Source organism: Poecilia mexicana, unplaced genomic scaffold (genome assembly GCF_051168715.1).
Source record: "Poecilia mexicana isolate PSO_F unplaced genomic scaffold, ASM5116871v1 scaffold_18, whole genome shotgun sequence".
Lineage (NCBI taxonomy): Eukaryota > Metazoa > Chordata > Actinopteri > Cyprinodontiformes > Poeciliidae > Poecilia > Poecilia mexicana.
In genome coordinates, this window is record NW_028263387.1 from 2,646,481 (window position 1) to 2,666,752 (window position 20,272).

General features: G+C 38.6%; 1 protein-coding gene across 2 annotated transcripts in view; it reads right to left on the reverse strand.

Moving 5' to 3' along the window:
- eml3 (EMAP like 3) overlaps positions 1–20,272 on the reverse strand; it is a 46,812-nt gene that overhangs the window by 2,493 nt on the left and 24,047 nt on the right. For both annotated transcript variants that reach the window (XM_014988084.2, XM_014988083.2), the window contains 14 exons: positions 17,066–17,101; positions 16,195–16,315; positions 15,051–15,200; positions 12,576–12,645; positions 11,787–11,903; positions 10,628–10,723; positions 7,699–7,833; positions 6,544–6,682; positions 6,136–6,287; positions 5,904–6,029; positions 5,600–5,731; positions 1,997–2,064; positions 1,108–1,196; positions 602–699 (listed from right to left, as the gene is read on the reverse strand). In XM_014988084.2, the coding sequence (XP_014843570.1) occupies positions 602–699; positions 1,108–1,196; positions 1,997–2,064; positions 5,600–5,731; positions 5,904–6,029; positions 6,136–6,287; positions 6,544–6,682; positions 7,699–7,833; positions 10,628–10,723; positions 11,787–11,903; positions 12,576–12,645; positions 15,051–15,200; positions 16,195–16,315; positions 17,066–17,101 (1,529 nt within the window). The remainder of the gene's footprint in view (positions 1–601; positions 700–1,107; positions 1,197–1,996; positions 2,065–5,599; positions 5,732–5,903; positions 6,030–6,135; positions 6,288–6,543; positions 6,683–7,698; positions 7,834–10,627; positions 10,724–11,786; positions 11,904–12,575; positions 12,646–15,050; positions 15,201–16,194; positions 16,316–17,065; positions 17,102–20,272) is intronic.

A 20,272-nucleotide genomic window follows, 5' to 3' on the forward strand; every position in this document is an offset into this window, starting at 1 on the left:
GCAGGATTTGTTAACAGCCCAACACTGCTAAAAGTACAGCTTTAATCACTATGGTGACACCAGTAAACTGGCCTGATCTAATATAGAACCTATGGGCTGTTGTCAAGAAGAAATGACAGACACCAGAACCGACAGCAGTAGCAGCAGATTTGGTGAAGGCTGCTACCGAGGTAACCTGGGCTTGTTCCACACCTCAGCAGAACCACAGGCTGATGTCTCCGTGCCTCACTGCATTAATGCAGTAATTCACGCAAAAGAACCCGAATCCCAACAACTGAGAGCATATGCTGTACAGCACATGGTGGGCCCTTTTCAGCAGCCCCACATTTCAGTCTTCAAAAATATTATTTTCATTGGTCTTTATCTCGCTTTGTAAGTGGTACAGAGCAAAATTTCAAATTTCTACACAAAATAATTTTTAGTTTTATTAGCTATAAGCCACAATCATCAAAATTAACAAATGCTTAAAATGTATCACTTTGTCAGTAAGGAATCAACACTATAAATGTGTTTCACATACTAATTGAATTAAAGAAAGAACTTAAATGAAACTCTTACTTCTTCCTGCTTATTATGATACACATGCATGAATGTAACTCACATTACACCTTCCGAAGCGACTGTAGCGGCGGCCACTCTCTGTCACGCTGTAGATGTAGATGAAGTTGTCGTGAGAGCCTACAGCTAAAAAGCGTCCGTCTGAAGACACAAGAAGCCATTAGTTCAGTTAAAAGGGACTTCCACTGTTTTTCACGTTATTCCTTCTTTCCTCATTTATGTACAGAGAAGAAAATGAAAAAATAAATAAATAAATAAAAAACCACATAATTAACTAAAAGTGTGTTTATATTCTATCATTCCCCCCCCAAAATGCAATTTTTTGGTTTTCTATTTTTTAAAAATCAATTTTCAAAAATCACACAGAAAAGTCATATACATTTAATTTTGTGTAGAATTTTGAGGAAAGAGATTAATTTGATACAATTTGGAATAAGATTGTGGAAAAAATAAAGAGTTGTGAATATTTTAAAGATGCACAGAAAGTTCTGAAACATTGTATTACATTCTTAAAAAAATAAAAAAGTGTAATTTCTGCAGATGGCATACCTGGTGAATATCTCATGACTGATAGCTGTTCATTCCCATCTGTGGATTCAGAAATCACCTCCTTGGTTACCAAATCGAGGACCACCCACCTGTCAGAGTTACAGGGAGAAGCAGACGGTCAGGGAGCTGCCAGGTCAAACATGCACTGCTGCTGCTTTATGCTAACTAATCCAAGGTGAAGCTCTTTTTGTTACATTGTACTGCAACACACTCCACATTTATTGACAGCTTGTGTAAAACGCCTTCAAGTAAATGAATGAATGATAAATATAGTTTATTAATCCCAGAAGGAAATTCACATCTCGGTACACTCCTTCTGTAGACAGGTGCCTGAGGCTGCAGCTCTGCGGGGCGTCGCCCTTTTGTTAAATAAATTACACTGCCTGGCCAAAAAAAAAGTTGCCAAGCAAATGTAATTAAGCAAATAGGTGAAAGCCTCCTATTGGATAATTGCTGCAAGTTTCAGCTGGCAACAAGTTATTTAACCCCAACTGGTGCAATGAGTTGCTTCTCATTTTTGGTTGTGGAAAAGATGTCAGTCTGTTTGGGAAGGGTCAAATCATTGGCATGCATCAAGTAGAGAAAATATCTAAGGAATTTTCAGAAAATACTAAAATTGGGTTGAGAACTGTCCAACGTGTTATTAAAAACTGGACCCATTGACGTCGAGGAACAAATGTGGCCGGAAAAAAATCCTTAATGAATGTGATCGTTCCCCCAGGTTCGGGAATCAAACCACAGTCAGCTGAGCTCAGGACTAACAGCCTCTGTTTGTGAGCGGCTGCTCTACTTTTAACTCTGCACTGTCCCTATTGCAGCCATTTTGGATGATCTTAATGTGATCAGCAGAACTTCATATCATTGTTGGATAGTTATTGTGTTGATTTACCTTCCTGTGCTGAGGCCAACAGACACAACCGATCCGCTGGGGCAGAAATCAGCACACAACCCATACTCCTGTCAGAGATAAACACATTCATTTAATTTTTGTTGGATAAATGCAGTTTGTCTGTAAAAGCAAAATTGGGACATTTTCTAGACTGTAGTAAAATCTTCAGTCTGCATATCATTCTGTTTTGAACCTTACTTACACAAAACCATATTTGATTATATTTCTGTAAGGATCTTATCTCAGGACGCTTCGTTAGCTTTAAAAGAATAAATAAAAAAGCCCAGTTTTCAATGTGTTAGCTGATCAGTTTGTGCTCCTGTCAATAGAGTCATCATCTATAATCAATAGAGATGACGCTGTTAAAGAGTCCAGCTGAAATCCCTTCATCAGTCCAGTCAGCACTCTGATTGCGAAAAAAAACATGCATGCTCCTAAAACTGTTTGAACAACTTCTGCAACAAAGATTGCAACCAAATCAATCTTTTTGGAATAATCAAGCATGTCTGGGTTACGTTACTTAGATTAAATAGTGTTAAAGTTTCCAGACGATCAGAGAACACAGGAAGCACAAGAACATTGTTCTAAAGAGTATTAAGCACAGAGTTCAGCTCGCTAAGGAATAATCACTTATATAATAATATATCTAATTTTATGAAACGCTACCGAATTTATACTCACCTCCATATGCTCAGCACTTGTGCCTCATATAGGACCCTAGTATTCTATTATTTAATTCAGTTACTGATTATTTGTCCATATGGGGGCGCTCACAAGTAAACAAATTTGGCATAAAGTAAATGTCTCCAAATTAACTAATTCAATCTAATAGGGGTGTGCCAATCGATCGGCCACCGATCATAATCGGCCGATTTTCGTGAAAAAGTGTATGATCGCTGATTACCGATCACGGTCTCTTGTTGCCGATCATACAAACCGATCACCTGCTTCTCATTTCGCAGCCTGCATGTATAGCTGGTCTCCTCTTTCCTTCGCACTGCACAAGCGCGCAGCAACAAATCCTAAGCGATGTGGAACTATGACGCACTGAGTGAATGGGGAAGTTTGCTTGTTGTGGCGGAAAATTACCTCGGGGTCGGGAGTGAAGCAGGTCAAAATGCATCAACACGACGAATCTAATATGGCATAAAAACAATGCCATACTTACTTGACGGAGTTTGGCTATATCGAGGCTCACTGCATTGTTTAGTCTTTTCTTTAGTCGCTCCACAATAATCTTGGTTTTCTCCTCTTCATGTCTCTTTTTGGTCTCAGTATTTCATTCATCTCCCTCTAACACCATTCATAGTACCTTAAGCCAGTATGCCTCAGCCACTTAATCTCATTTCCTGGAATGTCCAGGGTTTAGGGCATGTAATCAAGAGTAATCAGCTCCTCTCAATATCCCTCAAGATATGGTGCTACAGCCTATTTTCCATACGTCTAAAAGAGGTTTCAAGTACTTGGGCATCTTTATCACCCCTGATCTGAAAGACTTATTCTCATCAAACTACTCCCCCCTAGTTCAGAACATTAAGATTGATCTGTCGAAATGGTCCACTTTACCTATATCACTTCTCAGTAGGGTTAATACAATAAAAATGAATATTTTCCCTCGAAATTACCTGTTTCAAAATCTTCCTTGCTATTTGTCCCTCACATTCTTTAAATCTCTTAATTCTTATATTTCCCGTTTTATTTGGAACAATAAGCATCAACGAATTAGGTTCTCCACTCTTACTAAACCCAAGCACTTGGGAGGTTTGTCTCTACCCAACATGCAGCTCTATTACTGGTCTGCCCAGCTTAAAATTATGTCAGACTGGTTTTCTAGTAGAGACAACTGTTTATGGTTGGGCCTTGAATCTTTATCATGCTGTCCTAGAAGGTTAATCTCTCTCCCTTTTATCAATAATTTAGATCAATTGGATTATTTGAAGGAAAACATGGTAGTTTACAGTACTTTGTTAGCTTAGCAAGACATAAGGAAATACTTGAATATTCCTCCCTTTATCTCAATTCGATCCCCCTTGACTTTAAACCCAGACTTACCAACTTCTATTAGAAGTATTGGCCTATTGAACTGGTCCTCTTCTGGTGTGACTGATTTCTCTGATCTGTTGATTTCTGGTTCCATTAAATCATTTAATCAAATCAGGGACATTAGCAACATCCCTCAATAAATTTTTCATAAATACCTTCAAATTCGGCATTTTATGGAGTCATTGTTTAAGGTCCAATGCATTCCGTAGGGAACTGACGGATTTAGAAAATACTCTGGTTTCAACCAAATCTCCCAAGGGCCTGATTTCCAAGTTCTATGCATCCTTATGCACAGAGTCAAACCATCAAGCTTTGACTCTGTTAAGCGGCTGTGGGAACGTGATCTGCAAATGAAATTCAGTCCTAAGATTGGCTCAAGATTTGCAATGGAACGTTTCCTCAATGTACTTCTATTTCGATACATTAACAAAATTTCAAACTCTTCTATAGATCCTACTAAACCCCTGTTCGTCTCCAGAGGATGTTCCCCGATCGTTCCAATCTGTGCTGCAAATGTTTGAGGCATAGAGGTACGTTTTTCCTTCTATTCTGGTCATGTGATTTATTACAGACCTTTTGGAGGGACGTCCATTCTGTGACTGAAAAGGTTTTGGGTGTTTGCTTTTCCTTGTCCCCTATGTTTTACCTTCCCCTAACAATTTGGATGCTCATTCTAAATCTTTGTTTACAATTCTCTGTTTTCTTCCCAAGAAGTGTATTTTGTTACAATGGACTTCATCAAATGTCTCCACAGTAAATATGTGGCTCACACAGATTTCTGTCATCCTTCTTTTGGAAAAGCTGAACCATGATCTTAATCACAAATCAGACACATTTTCGACACTTTGGGGTCCTCTTGAGTCCTTTCTGCTTGGTCCCTAGGATTTTAGTATTTTACTTCGTTTTACAGCTCTATTTTTTTCTTGCCTGTTTTTTCTTGTTTTTTTTTTGTTTGTTTTGTTTTTCCCTCTTCTCTCTTGATGGCTGTGAGGTGACATGGACTGGAGGAGGAGACTGACACCTTGTTTCTTGTTCATGTGGGGTATTTTGTAGTTTCTTTTTTTGTTTGTTTTTTGTTTTTGTTTTGTTTTTGTTTTTTTTTGTGTATGTGTGAGGCGGCACGGGTTTCTCTTTTGTTCTATGTGGTGTAACTAAAACTAATAAAAATAATAATAATAAAATAATAATAATAATAATAATAATAATAATAATAGTAATAGTAAAAACAAAACAAGTTTTTGTCTAAATTAAGGTGAATTCATGGTTCCTTTTTCCACATAATGTAAACAGTAGTGCTTATGATAAAAAAAAAAAAATTACTATGTGATCGGTATCGGTGATCGGCCCTCATGAGTGATCGGAACTGGAATCAGCAGGAAAAAACCTGATCGGCACATCTCTACAATCTAAACATGCAGACCAATTTCAATTCAATTACATGCATTCCAGTTCAACCAGATATTCCAGAAAATCTGCAGATTAATAAGATGCTATAAAAAAAGACTTTGTTCTGCATGAGTTTAAAAAACAGAGCTAAAGGTTAGAAGAAGTGATTCTTACCTCGAGGGTGATACACCAGTCCAGGTTGTGTTCCTCTGTGTTCCACAAACACACCTGCCTGTCATGGCTACAGGTGAGGAAGATGCTCTGAGAGGGGTGAGTAGCAAGACCCCACATCTCATCTAAATGACCCTGAAATACAGGGGGGGTAAGAAAGAGAGAGAGAGAGAGAGAGAGAGAGAGAGAGAGGCTGAAAATTAAAATTTCTTCCCTCCTGCTGCAGTAACAGCTGATCTGAGCTGCTTGGTCCATTTACCTCAAGTATGCAAACAGAGCAAAAGGAAAAGTGAGATTATGAACATACCTGAACTATGGCAACAAACCCATCAGAGAAAGAACCTCTGAGGATTGCATTTCGGGTTGTACCAACCAAAAGTCCCTCATCATCCACAACAGCAACGGTGCGGACAGCCCCAAACTTTTCTGGAATCTGAACATAACGTCCCAGTTAGTTCCAACATTCCAGACATTTCCCTCCCATGGGGAGGATGCTTCACACTCCAGATGTAACACAGACACACACAGCTGCAGATCACCTCACACTCTCTCTCCGGAGCCAGGTCGGCGCTCCAGCGGATGATCTTGCGGTCCTTTCCCCCTCCGCTGAGCAGAGCTCCACACTTCAGGGTGCACAGGGTAAACACACTGCCTTCGTGTGCTTTGATTGGTCGCACAATCTGATAGGTTTCTGTTTGAAAAGCAAAGTGGGAAAGGAAAACGTCAGGTCAAAGCTATATGGACAATTTTATACAGTTAATATTATGCTATGACTTTAAGTCATAGCATAATATTTATGCGTTATGAAATGCATAACGTAATGTCATTGTGACTTTAGGATTCTAATAAACTGAATTTGCTAAGGTTCTCTTGTATTTTTTATTTTCAAGATTAGCAGACAAGGTTTTATAGCCAGAACCTTCCTGTTAGCATGTTAACACACTGACCTTTGGCCCCTTTACCAAGCGTTTTGGTGTCTGCAGCAGACTTCGCCCATGGCAGGATGTTGCCTTCAGAGTCTCCGGTCAGAACATCTCCAGTTAGGCTGAACACAAAGCAGTGGATGAACTTGGGCTTCTTGTATTTCTGTAAATAAGGGGAAAAAAATACTTTTAAAAGCAACAATTTGACTGATAGTTGAGGTTATTTTAAATTATTTCTATTTGCTAAAGACAATGATAATGAGAGAATTTTGTTTTATTTCTCCCCTCAAAGTCAAGCATTTCCTATGCCTTAAAACCATTTAGGAAAGCCCAAAAGATGATGTCATGACTTTGTAGGCTTCTGCGTAGCATTTCAGCTAAATAAAGCTGCACCTACGGCCAGAGCTCAAACTAACTCTCTACTTGTGTGGCACTGTGACAAAATGAAACCAAATGGGCCAGAAGTGTGGTCTTCCATGAGTCTGCTTCTCCCAGATGTCTACATACGGCACGTTCATCTCTTGGAGACATGTCCTGTGGTGTGATGACACCAAAGTTCATGACCATGTAGGTCCATCATTACACTTGGAGAAAAAGCAGGAAGCTCAGTTGTAAAGTTCTGCTGTAGGAGGGACTGGTGCACTTCACAAAACAGATGGCATTGTGTCTGATAAAACCAACTTCTAATCGATTGACAGCAATATAGTAGTATTGTTGTCAATCGATTGCTGTCAATCAATCGATTGATTGTCAATCAATCTTTCTCCTAGTACTCAACAGCAACTAAGGGAAACATATTCAGTTTCCCTTAGTGCACATGTAGTAGTAGCATGTGCTAGTCCAGATCTAAACATGAAAAGTTGACAAAGTCATTTAATGTCAGATGGTGATGAAAAAGGTGCCATACATTTTTATACAGGCTTGAAGTTTTGTATCATTGTCCTTGCTGATGAAATGAATCTGTTCAAAATAGTCCTGATGTGTCATACATCCTCTTTTAGACATGAATAATGTTTGCCTTTAATTTTCAGTTCTCTTTAAAAGGGCTTCCTGCTTCCCCATTCAGGCTCAAACTGAGGAAGCTGCAAACAAGATGGAAGCTCTCGCTCATCACCAACCACTAACACAGAAAACCTGTCAGGACGACATGACCGGAGACAAGCGGAAATCTGAGCTTACTCCGAAGATGCCTTGTTTCTTGGTGAACTGCCCTGCGCTGAGTGTCCAGAAGTAGACGTGGGATTTCCCACAGGTGATGATGTTGTTACTGTCACTGGGGTTGAAGTCCACAGCAAACACAGCCTCATTGGTCGTCTGCACACAGGAGCACAGGCAGGTTCAGCTCAACTACAGCAGAGGGACACTGACCGTCGGTCAAGTCTTCACAGAGTGAAATGCAGCAACATCAGACATCAAGCATACAGGTTGGTGATGGGATCTGTACTGATGTAAATGTGAAGTTTTCTAAACTTTGGTCAGATCAAACTAAAACCTGCCACCGTTGAATAAAAGCCAAGAAAATAAAACATGTTTAGAGTTCACCACCAGCGAAAAAGTGAAGTTGGAAAAACCTAAAACATGCAAAAAAATTGGCACTAACGTCCACTGACGTCAAACACACAGAATTATTTTAGAGGGGGTTCTTGTCAGACGAGGCCAAATCAGAACTTTTTGGCCAGTGGGGAAAACCCTACGAGTGACAGAAATCCAGTACATTATGTTGATAAGACTAAACCCACTGTGAAACATGGAGGTGGCAGCATAATGCTGTGGTTTTGATTTCCTATAAAAGGGAATAGAAAACTTATCAGGTTTGCTTATAAGACAGCTGGAGGTACAGCCTACAGTATAGTCTATTTATGTGTTAGAATGGGTCCTATTCAAAGCTCAAACTTCAATAATATTGAGAATTTGTAGTAGGATGTTCTCCATCTAGCCTGATGTAATTATTTTTAGAAGGGTGGGCAGAAATCTCAGTCTGGAGATATGCAAAGCTGGTAGAGTCAGAACAGACCTGCAGATGTAACTGAAGAAATACCCAATAAAAAACAAGCAAGCATGTGGTTGTTATATGACAATGTGAGATTTCAAGGGTCTGAATAATTTTGAGAAGTGCACAAAAAACAGTTAAGGATGTAATTTTTCCACTCAGTTTATAAAGAAAAGAACAATAAAGATTGCAGTAAAGTGCCACACAAAAAGCCTCATTCATGCAGGGAAGAATGTGGTGAAGAAATGAGAGCGGGTGGAAGTTTGCTGTTTCTGTGTGCTGTAACTCAAAGGACGGGTCCAGTGTTGGACTGCAGTCACAGGCAGGGAGACTCTTTCAGATCATGTACATTTGTCAACACCCAACTATAAAGACACACATAGTCACACAAAGAATTTGCCAAATATTTATAGAGTTGCCATGACAGCAATGCAGAAAAATGACTCCCAAGAAAGTTGAGTAGTTTGGGGCAAAAAGCCCATTTAAACACAGCAGAGCCCCTGCCCCATCAGAAGGCTGCACATATGCCATCACCCTCATCCCTCTGGAGACGGAGGTCATTTATAACGCACCAACCCATTCCAATCACTTTATTTTACATGGCACAAAACTTTGTGACTCTTTCTGATTCTGTCTGAAGATGGATGGATGTCAGAGTTTAACATCCTAAAGTGATTCAAACATTACATGGGATGGTTGCCAACCTTTGTGTGAATTTTATGTCAGTGTAACCTATTAGGATAACATTAATGAACATTAATATGTTCATTATCGTTCTGCGTAAAAAGATCTCAAATTCATCCATGCTAAACTGGATAAATGCCAGGGTGGAATTCAAGAAATGACTAGACATGCTACAGAGAAAGAACCTGCACAGGTGAAGAAGTTTGTTAACCTGAGTCACACCTTGATAAACAAAACCATTATAGACAATAAGATAATAGAAAAGAAGAACTCAATTAAGAGGTGATGTAATTCCCACGGGGTGGCTCATTTCCTTTCTGCATTGTGAGGACAAATTGAACTCCCCAAAGTGTGCTTTTTTTTGCATTTCTGCAAGTGTCTCTTAAATGTTAAAGGTCGTTTGGCTTTACAAGTGTAAGATGAGATTCTGCAATCTGAGACGACAAAAAAAGGATTTGGAGAAAAAAGAGGAATGACTGAACTAAACAAATACTTTGCAAGAATATTCAGTTTGATCAGGTTAATGTTGCTTACCAGCAGTGGTGTTTCTACTGCTGGTAAGCAGTAGAAACACCACTGAGATGTACCAATGGACCAGTTTTATTTTAATGGGGGCACAGAACAAAAGAACAAAACCAAAAAAACAAAATCAGAGTAATATTTCATCGTTTGATAAATGAAGCCAAAGAGCCACTTGCAGCTCCAGAGTTTCCTGATGTAGCAGATGAAAACTGTGACCTTATCTTGGTACGGCTCAAGCTAAAACCGCATGACCTTAATTTTAATTCATTATTAATACACAAATTATTGTAAAATGTAAAGGATGAATTAGTTATGGTTTCTGTGCCAATGCATTTCATCATATGGCATGTATGTAGTATTAACTCTTCAGTCAGGGGAGTTGGCCCGTGCTTACCAGAGTTATCTTTGAGGGTGATTATTGTGCTGGTTGTTGTTTGTCATTATTTAATTGTTTTGTTATCTTTAATGAGATCATTGTTACTCTCTTGTAATGGTGATTCCTAGATAAAGTGGAGGTCACAGACGTCAAGTTCAACTGCTGCTTTATCTTCAGCAAGTAAAGGAAAGTGTAATTTAGGACATGAAAAGCAACCAAACTTGGTAAGAAACAAGAAAAAAAGATTGTAAGGAAATACGGAAACCTAGAATAAAAAGTAACAACTAAACATTTTGTTTAGTGTGATCTCTCCAAATTCCCTGAACAAGAATGTCTCTCTAGAATCAGAGAGATATTCTCAGAGGTTATAGAGCGAGATCTAAAAGTGGATTTCCAAGTTTTGGCAGATGATTCTCTAACTTACTCGCTCTTAAGAAAGAGTGGACGTGTTTGGATCAGTTGCTGCAGTGACTCTGAGATATCAAAGTCTGGACTGGTGGAAAATGAAGCTCAACTTCACAGTGTTCTTTGCTTACCTTAATCTCTGCATGCTTGGTCCCCTTGGTGCAATCCCACACAGACAATATGTGTTCATTAGAGTCATCAATCACACAAAGGAAAGTTCCAGAGTCCTAAATCATTGATTCAAAACAAGAAAATACATCATAAATATGAAACGGTTTCAAGAGCACAAACATGCCTGAAAACTCAGATTTGAATTTATTCCTCTTTTGACTTATGTAAATATTGGTTTGTGTGTTTTTCAAAAGTTCTGTTTGTATACGTGTATTCGTCTGTTTGAACAAATCCTGAGTTTGTCCTACTTTTTAGCTGAGACCTGGCACAAGCAAAGAGTCAGAAATGTCCTGTCCTTTTCTGTGGGAGCCTGTAGATGTTGGAGAGTAAATACTCTGCAGAAATCTCTGTCACATATGTTAATATATTTTTACTGTTGCTGTTTTTCGCCACAGTCAATTTATCTTTTGATTGTTAAATATGTTTTCATGCCATCATTACAATTTCTAATTGTGCAAACTTTCAGGCTTCTTTTTATTCTTCCATTGCCATGGTGAATCATGCATTGATGAGGACTTCTTCAACACGCTCGCTCAGGTTTAACTCCGAGGTAACTTGACTCAGAATAGTATTAGCTAGTTGATATCTCCTGTTCTGTATCACAGAGCTGGGTAGGTTTACTCAGAGCTTGTTAACCCGGCTTTCTGAAACGTGGCCCCGAAGTTTGAATCTGATCAACAGAATACTTTTTAATTTAAGGGAAACTAAAGTCCTCCTCTCACCACATTAAGATCAGCCGACGGTTGTGGTTGTTAAAATGCAGTTAGTTCACATTAGCCTCGTTTCAGTATGAAAGCAATCATGACACATCCTACGTCCTTTTTCATTAAAAAACTAGATTTTCCCTAGGATGATTTTCCAGCAATTGATCGTTTTTGTGACATTGTCACAATCTTAGAAATTTGTATTAATGATATATGTGACTTCTAGGCCTCCATCATCAGTTTCAGCCTTACCGAATGATCTTGGTTCATTTTAACATTTCACCAGTTAGAGGACATATCTTTTACTCACATATATCATGCAATCCTGATCAACATGACAACATCAAGACATGAGTCTGAGCAAATTCAAAGTAAAGAGCAGTTTACAGTTACAATGTAAACTAAAACAACTTACAGCAATGGAGAAAGCCAACGATCCCATTCCCACTCCCCTCTGGAAGGTTCCGAGGCCTATTTGCTGCAGGGTGACCAGGGTAGCAGAGTCCCATATATGAACACATGCCTGCATTGGCTAAAATAAAACATAAAAACATATCATCCACAGATCAGAACAGATCAGATCAAACTTTATTGTCCCCTAAGGAGCAATTTGCTTTGCAGACAGCAAGGACAATCACAGATAAATACATAACATAAAGAAAAAAAATACACCACACAGCATCCATATAGCATGGAGAACAATTATATTTATCTTATGCAAGGCAAAAATGTATTCAAATTCCCATGTAGGATATATTACTACATATTCCTGATTGTTAGACACAGGCTCAAGAGCACAGAGAGGCCAGGTCAGTGGAAGGGCAGCATGTTTCTTCCAGCCTCCTACAGAGGAAGCAATGTTTGAAGCAGATCACATAGCACTGACACAGGACAATGCAACATCAGCCATGACAGGATTGCTATTGGTCAGTGATGACCTCAGCAGACATACAAAGACCTTGTCTGCTGCCTTCAGCAACACCCACAGAAAGTATCTGATGTCCACTCCGGTGCATACAGTAACTGAGCCTTATGATATATTTCTGTCAGTATGTAATTCCAGATACAATTTTTGGTGTGATTCTAAAGTCTGCACTTCTGGATTTCACGATTTTGAAATGTACCAACTAATTAAATGTGTTGCTTTCTTCATTCATGTGTTGTTTTCAGCATCATCCAATATTACTGCAACAGCAGTAGTTACCTTTCCATCTTTATCCACGCCGGCTGTCTGTCCAGATGCCACTCGAACATTGTCAGGATGAACAGCAAGACTGCAGAAAAGAAATATTTTCATTTACTTCAAAACCTTTAGAAAAAAATCCAGAGAAGAAGAAAGAACAAAAATAAGTGCCTATGTAGTGACTTGTGTCCGGATCCTATTCACCACAATGAAAACATGCCATCATATAGATAAATTGCATAGTTTGTGTCACGTATTTGAGAGTGTTCATCATAGAGTGGATCTGGTGGCTCTGCTCTACGGGGCTCTGGATGGGACAAAATACCTGTCACCATCGTTACAAATGGATTGGAAACTGCAGCATCAAGAACACCATCAGTGAAAGTAATAATAGGATGTAGTGTGCCATGTTACTGCACAGAAACAGTTGATTCTGATGAAGTATTGGGCTTTTTATATTCTTAAATTAATTACACCGCCAACAGGGATAAATGAAAACTTGATGAGGACAACCTGCAGTCAGAAGCTCTGAAATCCAACCAGATCACTGATGTGGGTGTTCATCAGAATCCACATCAGTTTTTAATGTCAGAATGTATTATCAAGCTGTTCAGGCTGCAGAAAGTTTCTGCTTTACAGAAAAACTCCTTAACATTCAACATTCTGCTCTCCACAGCACATGTTTTGTGACCAAATTTTAATTGAAAGACAATAAGAGATGCATCATCCAAGAGCTATTTTACAGCTGAGTGCAAAACACTGTCATAGATTAGTTTTATTACATCACACAATCATAACACGCCAAGCCCAAACAGGCTTACAGGAAACCTAATCTAAATAAAGAAATAGAATCCAGTTCATAAGCTGAAGGTCATATGAGTTAACATTCATTCTGCTGTTAGATTCTTTGAAAATTAGTAAACTAAGATTATAATCAGAATATTTTCTTTAATCTCTCCATCTGATCGTGCAGCCTTTGACTGGACTTTGAACTCCTCTGTAGTTGAAAGTATTCTAGAGTTAAATGTGAGGCCATCTGAAAATCATGAAGCCAATTATCTCAAAAATTAAAAATCATTTTAGAGCCTGACAAAGATCATATTATCTCTATCATTTCTTGAAATATGAAAAACTAGAACTGAAAGAGGGCAAACTTCCCTTTCTCATGATGGCAGCAATGCTTGTCTGCATGCCCACTTATTATAGGGAGGTTATCTTAGTAAAGTGATTTAACAGGTCGTTTAGATTTTTTTTTCTCCAACTTCACTAGAGCCAAATAACAATCTGCTGCTTGTTCTCAAACAAATAACACCTATAAAAAATTTATTTATGAGTAGAATTTAATAAAGTATGGAATTAGGTCACAAATCTGTACAAACAGTTTCAGATCTGGAAGAAACATTTTTACAGCCTATTTTCATGTCATCCCTTGGCACTCTGTTAGTACTTCAATAAGGTCATAAAGAGAATAATCAGTGTGATAACACGCAGCATTTAGAAGCAATCGACATTTTCAGCATTCCAGTCTTTCTTCAGAGAACAGGACTGACTCCTTGTCCAGGGTAAATGCTGCCTGGCTAAGCAAGACAATGACGCTACTGGTCAGCTGCCACTGCAGGTCATCCAGCATGCAGACCATGCTGATGGAAATGGTTTCCAATGGTCTGACATGACACTCGGGTCCATCCATCATGCAGTTCCACTGGGAACTGATCACAATGAAGTGGTTATCAGTGTGGGATGTGGCTAAAGGTCGTCCACTTCTACAGCTTTCTGTGACTCTGACAGTCTCTCTGTATCTCTGTTGAAACTGAAACTCTAAGCTCAGCAATCTGAGAATGTTCACCTGTAAAGGTTATAGTACAATTTAGGTTCATCCTGAAACTTCACCTAAATCAAGCCAAGCATCATTTGCTTTTTGTGAGAAATAGATACTGTCAACATGGAAGAACATAGAATATCACTTCATGTCAAGTCAAATTAACCCTTTCATGTATGAACTATGATATGTCAGAATTTTTTTCAATTTTTTTAAATTCTCTTAAGCTTAAGTCATAAAAAAGGTAGGAATTAAAAAAAATGTAGGTGATCAATTGTAATTTTCTCCAAATATAAAGTTGTTAGTTGAAAAATACATGAGTAGTATTGTTCTTTAGGGGTTATCTGATGTCACAATATTTTTTTTAACTGCAAGAGTCTGCAGTAGAAGGAGGGCCAGGGTCAGTTGGCATGCTTTCTTATCTGTTGGCCATATTGGATTTGACAAAAAATAATTTATTGTATTTGCAGCTGATGGCCAGTAGCTGGTAGTGTATTTTATGATGCATTAGTGTCCACTTCAGTGGTCTGTGTGCATTTATAACATAAAAATCCACAAGAAGCACAAGAAAATGTATTTTAGATAGCTGTGCACTGTAGTGACCACTATGCATGAAAGGGTTAAGAGAACAAAGTTTTTCCTTGATCATATGCAGAGGATTGTTTAGTTTTACTGACCATCGGACAGAGTCGGTGTGTTTGCGGTAGTGGCGCTGCGTGCGGTTCTTGATGTGATAGAGCACAATGACGCAAGCAATGAAGTAAACCGCTTCACCAGAAGGAAGGAAGAATAAGTTAGCACGGCAGTCCCGTCCCCGGTAACCATAGCTACGGACAGGGTTAAGGTGGCGACACTTAAATTTTGCAATGCATTACTACATATGATAAACCATTCACATATTTATCACAATGTTTAAATTATAAGCTGTAGTTTAGATTAGTAAAAACTACTCTAAGTTAATTAATGACACATAAGATCTAGCCTTTTTACACATCAACTATAGGAAGGCTGATGTACCTAAAGTTAAATTCGTCATCCCTTTGATGAAGATGCTGAGGTCTGCTGTATCCTTTATATGTTGCAATAAGAAGAATAGTTGCAAAGAAATCCTCCAGGCTTGGCTCCACTCTTCCTAAACTTTGTGGGTGAATGTTTTAACGTTTTAACAAACCAAAACTTGCAGGCCACAACTATGAAAAAAAAAACAAACATACTTGGCACATTATACCGTTACTATGGGTTACTTCTGCAGGTTTTGGTAAAATACATGGCATTATGAACAGCTCCCAAAGCCAGTCAGGTTGGACGGAAGACAAAGAGGGATTTACATTTTTTAGCATCACAGAATGTTTATATATAAATATTTACACCAACTGAGGAATAACGTCACATATAAGAGATTTGGGGAACAAGGTATCGAGGGTAAACCTAAATACAGCATGATGGGGCATGATGACAAACTGTCGAAGACTTGATCAAAAGATTCTTCAGCAATACTTTGGATTAAGGGTGTGTACACTGGTGTGTATCCTGTTTTTTTTGCAATTGCTTTGATTCCCAATTGATTTGCTAGGTTTCTGTCAGAACTATGCAGGACATATGTTACATTAAAGGTGGAAAAAAATAATAAAACTACATGATTTTTACATCAGAAAAACCTGTATTTACACTGTACACTTTTTACATCCTCTGTATGAGATCAGCTCTTTCCACAGCATCATATCTTTCATCCATCAACGGAGTGAAAGAAACCAGGTGTGAATGTAACACAAGCCCAATGACATAAACACACAGCTGTGTGGCCCTCCTGTGGAAGGATACACCCAGTCCAGCTCCAGTCTCTCTGAAGGCAGCTCCATCTTCAGGTTGTCATAGTTCTGGATGTTGGACGGGACGTACATGGTGATGGGTCGGCCACGGATGAACATTTTAATTGACTGTTCTGGATAAGATAATAGAGAGATAAGATGAACTTTATTGTCCAGACAGAAATTTGTCTCATGTACACACTCTGGATGCTACATAACCCAAAACCATGACCATCATATTACATCCACACATAAAACTCACTTTTATAATGAATCTATTTTAAGAGTAATAACTATGTAAAAGAAGTACTACTCAAGAACACAAGAAAAAAAACAAATCACACTATAAAACCTCTTCTGGCTTTGCTCTTACCTGATTGCTATTGTCTGATGACGTTAATTAAAGTCATTAACAGACTCAGGCGTCTATTAATGTTTTCTAACATGGACAGAATTAGGTATTGAAAATGTTTCTCAAATATTTCAATCCCCATGAAAAAGGATTTGCATAAATTCAGCAACGTTATCTGCACATTTCAGACTCATTTCTCCTTCTAGGCAGCTCTTCTGTTTAGTTCAAATTAACAACATATATAAAGGGTATAAATACTATGCAGATTTGCAGAAACTACATTTTGCATTACTTTGACTGCTGGAGCACACTATGTACAAAGATGTTCTAGCCTCATCTATTATTCTATTTTTTTTTATTTTTTTTTTTTAGAAATTATTAAACTTTTCTATCCAATGTACAGATGTGGGGTGTAGTTTTAAAATAAAGGAGGCTAAAGCAGAATACCATAAAGTTATGAATATTTTAAAAGGCTTTGTTTGCTTCCCTCTGTGTGCAGACAGAGAGCTGTATTATGTAATTTCTGTTGTACCTTGGCTGTAAGTTCCTCTTCTTGAGCCGGGTGAACCTGTGTGCACAAGAATGCAAAAACTTAGCTTAAAAAAAAAAGTAGTTTACATAAAGAAGCTTTAAATATCAGTTGACTGTAAATCTTAACTGACCTAATATGGAAACATCTGTAACACACTCATGTATTAGCAGTAACTTCCTGCTAAACAGAACATCTTAAATGTGACTAAGCAGAGAAACTGTTGGTGCCAAGACCAGATCTACTAAACGTGTTTCGTTTATAATTCATCTGCTATGAAATTCTTGATAACCGAGTCCTTTTAATATGGCAGCCAGTTATTAGTGGACAAATATGGTCAAATATGGTTACTTTTTATTTGAGCCGAGTTCTTTAAAGCAGTTCTTCACTTCCCCATTAATTAACCATAGCTGATTTAAGACAGCCACTAACAAATCTGCACAAAAACATTGATGTGCAAACAGGCCGACTGACTAGTAATTTAGTTTTGTAAATTAGACCAAAGCGTTGCATGATTATGAAGTGGATGGAAAATGTTGTACTTTTTCAAACACGAGTAGGAAACCTTCCACTCCAATACAGTGCAATGTGCTGGCACCTGTGAATATAAAGTATAAATCCAGCCATTCTGTTTCTGTGAAGGTCACAGAAGTTTGACAGAAAATCATTAGAATGGTGAAATGTGTTGCAGACACATGAATGATGCAAACTCTAAAGCATACAAGCACAAAAATAACAAATGCAACAGAAAACACTGCAAACACCAAATGCTGCAATCACAGACAGCAGAAGCAAAAACCAACAATCAAAGAAAAAATTCCAACTGCCGACAAATTGCTGCAACCACAGGAAGCAAAGGGGAAAATGCCGCAAATAGCAAAGCCATAAACTCGCTCCACAACACAGAAATACTCCAGGCCTCTAGGGGGAGTCGACCACCAAATCATGTGGGACCAGACCTTCAAAGACAGGATGTCCAGAAGAAAGAAGGAGGAATATGTAGGGAATGAAAGCTATTCCAGACTCCTGGGAGTGACCTAGAGGATTGCATTTTTGTGGAGGCAGTTTTCCATCATTAAGACATCACTAAGACCAAAGAACACATCAGTAAGAGGACTACAAATGTTACAAGACATGATCATCAGAGAAGCAGCTAAGAGACCGACGGTAACTTTGGAGGAGTTGGTTTAGATCAAAGCATATTCATGTGTTGGAATGTCCCAGTCAAAGTCTAGACCTAAATTTAGTAGGTGAGAGTTTGTGGGAATTGCAAGTAAAAAAGGGGAAACTTTCTGGATGAAGGAGATACACCCCAAAATAACTACAGGCAGTTCTGGTGCCTGTTACTCAGGGAGCCGAATGGAACACAGCGTTACAGCAACTTCCTTCAAATTATCTGTCACTTTGTTGGTTAGTATGTTTCACTATGAATTATCCTTAGAACACTGAGGGCATTGTTCAGATGGTGCATGAGTTACATTCCAGACGAAAAGTCAGAGGTTCAGTTTGACCTCCATTTCACCAAGTGATGATCACAGTGAGAACCTGAAACCTACATTTCCCACAATGCATCAACTTTCTCTGGTAGAGAAATGGCCCCACTCTGTTTACTGCTGCCAATGTCAACACAAGAGACCTTCCTAAAATAAATATTTTCTTTGCTCTATTGTGATCAAAACCAAAACTTGCTTTTCATACCCATCTTTTTGCTGAAAGATGGGTATGAGGAGCTCAAGATGAGGTCAGAGTGAGAACATAAAAACGCACGTTGGCAGCCTACACTTCAGAGCTAACCATCCATCAACCTGCTGTGTCAGTTGGATCAGCAGTGGCGCTCAGCTAACCACAGCGGATATGATTCCAGTGCTGCACCCACACATCCTGTCTCCATTCCCAGCAACTCGCATGGAAAGGAGCAAGTTAGCAAGTTGGGGCGGCTGAAATTCTCAGTAAGTGACATAACTGAGTCAGTTCCCTGGATTTGGAACAGATTAGAACTCTTCACTCTGTTAGTTTTGACGCTAACTTACTGGCTGCTGAATTAAGAGAATCACCTCACTCTCAAACTACAACCAGTTTGCGTTGAAGAAGCAACAAAAGAAATTCTATTAATATATTTAATCTTAACCAACAGTAGCAAGATCCTTGAATTAGAAAATCTTAAAAAATATATGTATATATACTGCATCGGCCTGTGAAGACATACATTGCTGAATGAGCTGTTTATTTAAAATCATAACCAAAATCTTTGTCCAAATTACCTGTCATGAATTAGGACGTTTGTATATGGGGAAGGTTTTAGGTGGGATTCTTCAGGCAAAAAGTTTGTGCGCATTTTCGCTCTCTATTGATGGTTGTAAAATGTCCAAATACAGAGAGGAAGTAGGCAATATCCAACCTCCAAAAATAAACAACTCAAGATAGAAAAAAAACAACTAAACACGCACAAAAAAAAATAAAGTATAGCGATAAAGCACGGACCAACGGACCATACTTATTACTAAATGGAGAGCAGCTGGTCTGTTATTGGACAGTGTGTATCAGTTTCTTCAGCTCATGTGCAAAACTTACTAAAATATTCCAGCTTCTGTGTTCTGAATATCCTCAACTGGTCTTCAAGCTGACATTAACTGTGTTCCCATCAACAATTATTTATGTGCATTTTGAAGTATCATATTAGGAAAAGTTGATGAAACAGCAAAATCTGGTGTGCTGTGGTGGCTCAAGGGTTCAGCACAACCCACATATGGAAGCCTCAGTCCTCGACGCGGCCGTCGCAGGTTTGATTCCCGGCCTGGCGACCTTTGCTGCATGTCTTCCCCTTCTCTCTCTCATTACCCTTTTTCCTGTCAATTAACTATCAAATAAAGGTCACTAGAGCCAATAAAACCTTTAACCACCCCCCCAGCAAAATCTGAAATAAATTCCTCAATTAAAAAAAAATGAATATAAAAACAGGTTTTTACGCTGGCTTGAGGTGGTTTTTGGGATTTCCATAAAATTTCTATGACAATTGTATTCAAACCCAGGTAGCAACACTAGTAACACTTTACAAAGTGATTTGTGTAAACTTTGTTTTCAGAGTGAAGCTCAGTGTTATTTTCAAAGGAGTTTTTGCTGCAAGTCAGCTTGATAAATGCAACAACTTCTCTGTGCACCGTCACCCAGAGATGACTGACAGAGACGAGGAGGAGCAGTGAGCTGTGATGC